Genomic DNA, 10,538 nt, shown 5'->3' on the forward strand with positions numbered 1-10,538 from the left:
CTTTTTGAAGTGTCCCCTCCAAATTAAGCCTGCCCCGCTGGTCCTCTCGGATGACACAGATAAACTTGACGGACTCGCCGCATCTGTCCACCCATCGACACGTATTCTTTTCTCCTAAACCCTTGTGCAAATGAGCAAACACGCAGATAGTAATGTGCGGGTAATAGCTCGAATTAGGGGCGCCATTGTTTCGATCAGCGCCTCACGCTGCCACACAACGGCCTGCGGTCCGAGTAAAGCCAACACATTTGCACCTCACTGAGATCAAAGATCCGAGCCTTTTTTTGTGGATGCAATCACTTAGGCAAATGAGATTCTGTGTAACCACCTCTTTGTGTAGTTTAAGTTGGGCTTTTGTGTAGAACAAATGGGGGCATTATGGGTTTGGCGGAGGAAGAGGTAATATCAAAGGGAAGCGGCCTGCCCTATTAAGCCCAGTAAACTGTACGCAGCACAAAGGAGACAATTGGGGAACATTAAATTGGCTTTGGCTACTTCCCTTCAGAGCGGAGAGAGGAGAAGTGAATGTGACATAATTGTCTTTAATGATGAAGATCAGCGGTCTGAGCGCTCCTGTGGAATGACATTGTCTCTTTTCAGAAGGGAGACAGGAGATATGCCTTTCTTTTCCAAAGCGATTGTGTGGATCTCTGTCGAGGTTTGCAGTGTTATCTGTCTTCAACTCTGGGTGACCTGCGAATCTCAAAGAGAAAGATTCAGGGAATCGCGGATCCAGCCTTACGGGGAAGGCCGTCGCACGCAGAACACCTTCAAATGTTTAGTCCGCTATATTTAGTCGCTGTCTTAAAGGGATTCTTTAGAAGTCTGTCACCGTCTGCACACGCTCATGCCGTTCACAATCTGTGTACTGACGAATCAAAACATCTGTCAAGCTCCATAAATAAAGAAAATTTGACAATACGTCATGATTTTCAATAATAATACAATTCTGAATCTGAAGGCTTGAAATGGAGGGTTGTACAACTTTATGGTGTTGAGTTTTTATTTCTGCGTGAACTTTTTATTTGAGTACACAGTGGAGTCCAGCATTTTCCCTTTGCCCCTCTGCTAATGCATTGATACTCAATAGAGACTTTTTATGAGTGGGTGTGGAAGCTTTTGGAATAATCAGACACTTGACGATGATGACTCCCAGCACTGAAGAAGCTGTCTCCGTCCTCCACGTGACACTACATACGCAGCCACATCAGCAGCTCAGAGCTCCTATAGGAGACTCAACAGTGCATTACAGCATCTAGTTCAGTGTACTCATATTCAAATGTTTTCGCTAATGTATTAACTAACGTGAACTAACAATGAGCGACACATTTGTTACTATATTAGTGCATCTTTGTTAATGTTAGCTAATAAAAATACAGCTGTTCATTGTTTGTTCATGTTAGTTGGCAGTAGCCTACATTAACTAATGTTAACAAATACAACCTTTGATTTTAATAATGCATTGTTAAATGTTAAAAATGAATATTACCGTAGATTAATAAATGCTGTATAAGTTCATGTTAACTAAGGTAGTTAACTAATGTTAACAAATGAACCGTATTGTAATGTGCTACCAATTATCTTTTAAACGAGTAGTAACAAATTAACATGCACACATTAGTAATAAAAAATGTGAGAAGAATAACTGTCTATTAATTCGTTTGAAGGTCACTGTTACTGAAGATGCAATGTAAAAAAAACAAAAAAAAACATGACAGGTGCAAAAGTGAGGTTTGCCAAATTTTTGGCAAGTTTTGATTCCAGAATCTGCTACTTAAGTGAAAGATGAGAAGCTGTTTGTCCTTTTATCCTCCACCAGTGTTTGAAGGCTGAACACTGAGCCAGTCATTTGTCAACACAAATGAAAATCACTTTTCCACGAGACATCAAAACATGCCAAATATTTATCATGTAATTATTCCGACAGGCCTTAGTGACCAAGATGTCCATAAATCACATCGTAAAGCTGCGTGGAACAAGAGCGAGCGTTCAGACCGGTCTCACATGTTCCATGACACAACATGCCCTTTCAGTTTAATGATGATATAAACAGTCAGATAATGTGTCAAAATTATTCATAGAAAACCAACAACATTTCACTAAACCAAGTGTTGCATTAATTTTATGCCAAGCCCCAAACCAAAGCATCACTTTTGCATATGTGGCTGTGGTTTATTTAAAATGCTTCGAAAAACATCTCATCTAGAGATTTAAAAAAGATCTCAACGACTGATCTGATTTGATTAGGCAGAGATCTCAGTATGAATTCCAACATTTCTCATCAGATTCTTCTAAATCCAAGTTAACTGAGATATACCATTAGTCATTACTCTTACTGTATGTCAGCAATGGTCATTTTAGGAGAAACATTTAAAGGGTAACTGTTGCCAAAATTGAACCTATGGTCTTTTTGTTTATCTACCCGAGTTAAACCTTTGTGTAAAAGCATAATTACAATGGAAACGCCACTTTTAAGATTGACTGTATTTTCGTTTTAGGTCAAAATGCCTTTTGAATGGGAGTGCATGGGGCACTTCTATGATAGCATCAAAATCGCTGTTTTTCAAACTCTAAGAAGGCTCGACACAACATACAACTGTGCTCGAAGTTTCACCAGGGCCTCTACACATGAACTTGAGCTTCGAATTCATTGATTGTGTACACAAAGTTTACTAAAAAGAAAGGTTTTGTACGACTCACTTGTACGACTGGAATTTTGTCAGTCAATAGTAGTCGATCTCCGAATGCAACGTAACAGGGAGGAGAGTAAAGATGGAAAGCTCCTAAAGCTTTGTTCCATATAAATTCACGGATAATTTGTTGTTTTGTCGTTAGTGAAAATCAATATTGACCTTGTATTTGAAAAAGGATCCTCATATAATAATTAAATGATTCAGTGATACAGATCGACTATTTTTTGACTGACAAAATGCAGGCAGCCAGGAAGAATAACAGAGTTGTTCAAACCCTTTCTTTTTAGTAAACTTTGTGTAAACAATGTAGTCAATGCTCAAGTTCATGTGTAGAGCCCCTGGTGATACTTCGAGCACAGTTTTATGTGGTGTCGAGCCGCCTTAGTGTTTTAAAAATAGCGATTTTGATGCTATCATAGAAGTGCCCCATTTACTCCCATTCAAAAGGCATTTTGACCAAAAACAAAAATACGGTCATTCTTGAAAGTGGCGTTTCCATTCTAATTATGCTTTTACACGAAAGTTGAACTCGGGTAGATAAACAAAAAGAGCCTAGGTTAATTTTAGTTATTTTGGGAACAGTTACCCTTTAAGACAAGGTTGATACTTCCAACTTAAAGGAATAGTTCACTTCAAGATGAAAATTACAGCTTTATACTCACCCTCAATTTGTTTCAAACCTGTATGTATTTCTTTCTTCTGCTGAACACAAAGAAATATATTTTGAAGAATGTCGGTAACCAGACAGTTGATGGACCCCATTTACTTTTTATAATAGGAAAACAAATGCTATTTAAGTCAATGGGGTCCATCAACTGTTTGGTTTCCGACAAAAGTAAGCCATTTTAACTGGTTTGTTTGTAATTTGATGTGTTTGTCATCTTGACATACTTCTCGTACTTTAGTTATTAAGGGCAACCATTCAGAATAATCGTTAATGCCACATCATAAAATTCACCTATAGTTGTTGACATTGTTAACTGTTTCTTGCCCTTTGACTTGAGATAAACAGAGCCTTAGAGACGGTGGCGTTACGTTCTCTAACTCTGTGTTTGGACTCTGTCAGGCTGCTGTCTGCTGCTGAAAACCATGCATCTTAAAGAGCTCATATCTGTGACGCCTGCCATCATTACAGTCGGATCTCGCTGTCTGTAATTTGCAAGCATGGCAGTCAGTCAGCTAGTAAAACAGCGCAGGGTCATTCCAAGCCATTCTACAGCCAACGCTGACCCACAAACCTCTACTCTGTGTGACACAGACGAGACATCTCTGTATTTATGCACATTGCTTAGACTTGGGTATATAATTCCTCAAATGCTAACTGTGCGAGTCAATTGAATACAATCCAGTAAAATAGCTCAGAGTGCGTATCATCCTTCCACAAATTGAATAAGTAATGCTGCTTAATTATTTTCATAATATTCATTGACCTGCTGTTGTAATCACCACATCAGTATTTTCACCCCTTTGATGAAAACATCTAACAGTGACTAGTAGGGTAAGATCACACTAGTAATTACACACAACCTTTAAATTAAAGACAACCACGCAAATGTCATTCATTTATGCAGCGTATCTGCCATTATAACATAGAGCTGTGAAAAACATATTTTACCACACATAATGTTCAAAATGTTTCCTTAATTGTATCCTCTCATCTCACTTCCACCTGCTTAAGGCTAATTAACATTAAGAGATCTGAGCCTTAAAATATAACCCCAATGATACCGTAACCTCTTTTGAAAGCGTTATTTTAATAAGGCAATGTCAAATATATGTGTATCTGGTCACTTTAATGTCTTGTTTGCTAGATTAAGTTTCTCAACTTAAATTCATTTAAATAGTCAATCAAACAAAGAGATGGATTTCTGATAATATTAATGATAAATGCAGACATGTGTCCCTTCATCTTGCCAAATGTCATTGAAACAGCCAGACTAACTTGGCTAACCGTCACACACTTTCGAGGGTAAATGCTCAATTCACGTTAATGTGTTTGGGTTCTTTTTAAGTAACTCTGCGTGTGAGTCCCAGTTACTTAACTATTTGTTGAAAAATAGTATGTGCCGTGAAGTGTTGACTGATCTCAACTTCAAAGTGAACCAGTCTTTAGGGGCAGTTCGCAAACATTCACACTGCTATGCTCAGAAGCCCCAGTATTGCTGCTTTATTGTGCCTACTTTGAAAAAAGAAGGAAATCCACCTTTTCACACTGATGTTTGCAGATTATTTCTGCCTGAACACTTGAAACATCCTTTATGGACTATTGATTCCTCTTAGTGAAGCATATCAAATGGCCTTGACCTGACTTAACTGCTTTACTGTATGCAGACTGCGGAGGTTAGGGTTTCTTTTGCACCATTGTGCAGCTTGGGATTCCATCCACAGATGTTTGTGGTCTTCAAGCTGTTGACGGTATTGACAAAAGCATGGGAGAAAGCCTCTCCAATGCCAGCAAAGGCACATGGATGGGAAAGGGACAATTGCAAACTGTATATCCTGTGCTTTGAAATGCTTACCCCACTGCTTTGTCTATCTTGACAGCTCCAGGTAAAAGACTTAAAGTTTCCAATTACAGCTGGGAGAAATGCAAAAGGAAGCAGAACCCGCAAAACCAACTTTCTGAACGAGGGCGTGTTTTGAGAAGAAGGGGATTTGCTCTTTTGCAGCATTGTGTTTGAATATGCTATTCTGTGAAAGTCGCCCTGTGGTGAAAATCAAGCTTTTAATGTTGTTTATATGTCTATGTGGTGTTTTTAATATGCTTTAAGACAAACCAAATGCATACGTCAACACCATTGCTGGGTATTTTCTCCTTGAAACTGCAGAGAACCAAAGACAGTCTCAAAAACACGTTTTTTGATACGTCACAAACCAATCACTCAACGTGTGATCATCAACGAGCTAGTCAGCTATTTTAAGGCATGAATTAAAAAAAATAAAAAAATGCAATTTTGGTGAACAAAGGTTAGTTTTAAGGGATACAATTATTGACTATAGGGGGACTTCAAAACGACCAACAATAAAACATAAAGGAGGTTAATAATCATTTAACTGTGTATAAAACCAATAAATTCATTTAAGTCTGATATATGTCCTATGATGATTCACTGAAATGTAATAAAACTGCATCCCATCCCATGCTCTCGCTATGAGCAGACAGAGCCATTAAACGCTGCCACTATCAGTGAGCATCCTTGAACTTTAAAGAGAAGGTGACTATAGTCAGTCTCCACGTGCTAGACCATATTAAAGCCTCTCACCTTCAAAGAGAGGGAGAGAGACAGACAGAATTCACAAGCAGACCTCAAACAGATGCTTGTTTGTAATGTGTGACCTGTCTATATAAATGCTTTTGAAAGCATCGGATCAATCAGACATGGGTGGCTTTTAATCTCCGTTTCAAGATGGGTTCGTTTACATTACTGCGATTTTGTTTTCTTTATCGCTTTGTTGATCTGTTTATATTAGACGCTTCAAAAAAGTGTTTTATTTAAATAATAGATCACTTGCTGATCATTTTGATCTTGTTCTCTTTGGTAACTTTGTTTCAACATGTGTAACAAAATGACTTCAAAGTAATGCAAACTAAAAATAGCCTCCATGATGCAATTAAATACGACTTTTTTTTCCAGTGGTGGAAAGGTTTCTTATGGCTTATTAAGTATAGACACACCTTATTAAATACCTTAATTAAAGTTATAGAGGGGAATACATAAAACCTCCTCAGCTCCGACCACACCTTACTTAACATTCTGTGTATTCTTTACATGCAGCTCGAGAAACTCGCTGAAAACCCAAGCAGGACTAAAAACACAGTAAACTGAATATCATCTTTACAATCTTTATTTAGAATAAAATAGACATTTAAATCAGCTCTATATGACTGTAAAAACCAGATATACACAAATAAGATAGACTAGTAAAACACTGAAGCACCTTCTTTCAAAACAGGGTTGACAAAAAAATCTGAATTAAGTGCCAACTGCCTTATATTATTTACAGTATAATACAGTAATTTACTGCAATATTTACGTTCCGTTGAGAAACAATTATATCTACTCTGCAATGTTGACACAAGAAAATGGAGGAAACCAGTTGAAAAACAGAGTATCCCATTCCAAGTCCCGTTTCCCTCAACCGCTCGAGTCTGTTTTTGAGCTTGTGAAAGAAAAGTCCTTCAATGTTCATTCAGTGTCTCTGGCAAGTGTGCAGACTCCGTGATGACTTGCCGCCGTCTCCTCTTTGCGTTTTGCAGGACAGACCATCCCCACAATCGCAACGCTGGAATATTTCTAAGCCATGGGTGCCTTTCCTCTTGTGCTTGGTGCAGACCTGGCCTTCTCTTACGACGGGCTTGCAGATTTTGGACCAAAAGTGACGAGCGCAGCAAAGTCCCTCAGCACAATCTGATGATCTCAGACAGGTTTCTCCCTCCAGTCCTTTAACAAAATAACATCCATGAATATCATGCACAACTGACTTGTTCTTTTTGGGGCATCAAAAAGAAAAAATCACATTAAGGGATCAGGTTGTTGATGATAATTAACTTAACGTGTTACACTTAGTCTTATTTTATAAGCATGTCTAAGTCTTAAAACTGGACTACACATTTCAACATGCTCCAAAAGTCAAACATGTCTAATCTACATGTCACATCTAATTAGGGTTTTAAAAGAAAATTTCTAAGAATTATCCCAAAATCCTGGAAAGTTTTTAAAAAGTCTGGACAATTTCTGAACTTTACAATCCCAATTAATACTGCTCACATTCCTGAAAAGTTCATGCCTACTTAGTGATACACCGGAGGGTTCAAATATCTGCCTACTGAGTTGCAATTATGTCAAAGGAACATTCAACATATCTGAAAATGACCTGAAGCTACTCTACACAGACACCCAAAAATAGCCAATAAAGTCAACATAACATGGGGGTTAATAAAGTCTATTAGTTATTTAAAGCATTATTTACCTTTTAGCATTTGGTTTTGTGGTGAACCTTGACTTGGAGCTTTTGGTGGCACCACAAAAGTAGAGTTCTCGTTGGAGATGGACACAAACTCTTCCATTCCAATCTGCTGAATCATGTCAGGATCATTTGGAAGACAAACTCCTAATAGGAAGAGGTTCAGAGTTAGCCAAAATTGCTTGTTAATTGTTAAGCCTATATAACGGTAAAGTGTTTTTTCAGAAGTTTGATCTTACCATTGCTGCAGTGGTTGCCAGGGCAGCACATCGCATCCCGGATGCAGCGCTTCCTGCGCTTCTTACACTGGAGACAAACACCGCGAGACAGGAAGCAGAACTCCTCTCCACCGCATTCCTCGTCACTCTCGCAGATTAAAGGCTGCTGGAGTTTACAAATACACTATTAGTCTAACGACCACGAGGTAAAAACAGCTGTCTGACCATAACACGTGCTCGTTTATATTCTTACCTGCGGTGTATCGACGGCGAAGTTCAGACTGCCGCTGTCCGCAGGTGACTCATCCGGACTCGGGCTGACCGGGTGACTGGGACTCGCCACACCTGAACCGACCTTAATAGCGTTCGAGTTGAGCACCACCGAACCAGCGGATGCCACTCTGATGAAGCCCACAAGAATGAGGCAAGCGGTTGAGAACATGGCAGTGTGCAGCATCGTCAGGTCTGTTATTCCTTGGATGGAGGATGTATTCCCGAGGTGAGCAGAGCTCTTCTGTGGTTCCTCTTGAGCGCGAGACGCTTCATTTATACGCGCGCGGGGTTGTTTGCGCTCCCGCCCCTCGCTGAGAGTAACAAAGAGCTGGATGAAATTTCAAAGCGTTGTGTTCAAAAAAGCTGTCTGTCTATCAGTGTGTTTGTATGCACGTCTCCACGAGATGCCATCAAACAGCCACTTCAGTAATATTGCTTATTTAATTCACATTAATTGGGAGGTCAGTCATTTGCTGAGAGAAATATGAAGTTAAGTCAAAAATTACTATACAGATTATTTTATTGTATTATATGACCATATTATGCAATACTGTAGATGCACATTTATCCATTTACAAACCTTTACCTGCTTGTATTTAAAATAAAAGTGATGCAAAAGTCAAAGTAGTCCGCACAAGGTTCAAACACTTTGAATTTAACTTAATTTATATATTTATTTTTTTACAGTAAAGCTATCGATTGGCTTGGATCCATACATTTACCACATATTTGGATTTTTAGAACTGCAAAATAGTTTTAATAATAAAAATATTATATATATATTATATATATATATTATATATATTTTTGTATATTTTTTATACATTTTTGTATATTTTATTACATATTACATACAGTCTGATTATTTCACTATTCAAAAAGCAGGATAGTACTGGACACTGGACATCTATCGCCTGAATATTCAATTTATTTTTCCCATAGTTTCATAGTTGTTCACAGTGGGTTTGTATAGGCTATTCATGTTAGAAATGCAGCAGGTTAACAGATTGAGCAGATCTTGAGTCATAACCGCGATGGCATGCTCTTTGAAATGCGTTTGATTAAACAAGTGCACGAGATCAAAGTGAATATGCAAATAAGAAGAAGTGAGAAGTTTACCGAATTAATTATCGTTCAGTCTGTGCTTTTAAACAAATAGTGCGTGATTAACAATCTGAGATAAGAATGCGACGTTTAGGTGACGTGGGTCATCTATTGATCTCTATTATAAAGATTTGAGATTTACATTTTAGAACAGAATAAAACAATTAGGCTACCTGGTTAGTCTCGCTTTTTTTTACATATTAAATATCATCCAAATGAACTGAGCTACATGTGAATCTTTATTAAAATTGAGTCTATAGGTGAGGTGACGCATACATTTGAAACAGTTCAGATCTAAAAATTAAATCTGTTGCAGCATGGATTGTTCTTAAATGATAACCACCAATAATAATATAGCATTGTAAAAATAAAAAATGGTGTTTTGGTGGGCATAAACTGCGCAAACGATTTAACATTTTCAAAGTGTCTGTCTGCCCAATTCTCCGGGATAACTCCCAAATCAATGTCTTTGATGTTGTTGACAGGGCCGGGTCACTTCTAATAGACGACCACAGGACAAACGCTCAATACACTTCATTAAACGTGAATTGGCAGGGTTCATCCCCATCCCTTTGTCTATTGGCTTTGTTTTAATTGTACATCCAAAGCCTACAGTGGTGTAAAATGAAGCCTGTGTAAAGGACCCTTTGATGAGCTCAGATCAAACAGGCCTGAAGCCCGTGTCTTAATCAGACTTCCACATCGATGCTATTTTCGCAAACAGTCCATTTGCTCGGCTTTTAGCGGCTTTTTGTGGGCAATGTACTTAGCAAATTCATTTAGTGGGATGCCAGGTAATCCTGTTTTAAAATTCCTGATGACATATCAATCGGGTCAGGGCTCCTGATGACCCTGAGTAGCTATTATTATAGGCTACAGCAAATATATTCAAAATTGTAACCCTACGTCCTTGCATTTATATATGACGCAGTAAAAAGCAATATGAAAAATTACATCAGTTCAATACAGAATGATTGAATGAGTGAAAATAAATCTCCCAATAGCTATCTGGTTATAGCCTAACTGCAGGTTGCTAACTATAGCAACTTGGCACATTAATATAAACTGCGTGCCTTTTTCAATTCATTGCAATGACTTAATTCGGTTCTTTTGAATAGGTCTGTTCAAAGAACCGGTTCAAAACAGTTAATTATTTTACGAAGTGACATAATTAGCTACTTCATCACTTGACGTGGCACGCATGCTCTATCATGTTGGAATCCTATGTTTTGCATGTTGTTAAGCTTTTTGATTAGCTTTCTTTTTTTTAGGCTAATACGTTTTT

General features: G+C 38.1%; 1 protein-coding gene across 1 annotated transcript; it reads right to left on the reverse strand.

The window, feature by feature from the left end:
* Positions 1 to 6,518: 6,518 nt before the first annotated feature.
* dkk1b (dickkopf WNT signaling pathway inhibitor 1b) lies at positions 6,519 to 8,393 on the reverse strand. Its single transcript, XM_079594508.1, has 4 exons — positions 8,130 to 8,393; positions 7,898 to 8,042; positions 7,665 to 7,805; positions 6,519 to 7,135 (listed from the first exon to the last, which is right to left on the reverse strand). The coding sequence occupies exons 1-4, from the start codon at positions 8,331 to 8,333 to the stop codon at positions 6,885 to 6,887; spliced, it is 741 nt and encodes a 246-aa protein (XP_079450634.1). The 5' UTR covers positions 8,334 to 8,393; the 3' UTR covers positions 6,519 to 6,884.
* Positions 8,394 to 10,538: the final 2,145 nt, after the last annotated feature.

The sequence above is a fragment of the Phoxinus phoxinus genome (assembly GCF_949152265.1).
Source record: "Phoxinus phoxinus genome assembly, chromosome: 21".
Taxonomy (NCBI): domain Eukaryota; kingdom Metazoa; phylum Chordata; class Actinopteri; order Cypriniformes; family Leuciscidae; genus Phoxinus; species Phoxinus phoxinus.

Bases quoted from the DNA above. Each gene is read 5' to 3' on its own strand.
- dkk1b (XM_079594508.1), bottom strand. From the start codon at position 8,333: ATGCTGCACACTGCCATGTTCTCAACCGCTTGCCTCATTCTTGTGGGC. The intron at 7,806-7,897 runs GTAAGATCAAAC...TCTTCCTATTAG, and splicing joins TGGCAACCACTGCAGCAATG to GAGTTTGTCTTCCAAATGAT. The intron at 7,136-7,664 runs GTAAATAATGCT...ATTTTGTTAAAG, and splicing joins ACAAAACCAAATGCTAAAAG to GACTGGAGGGAGAAACCTGT.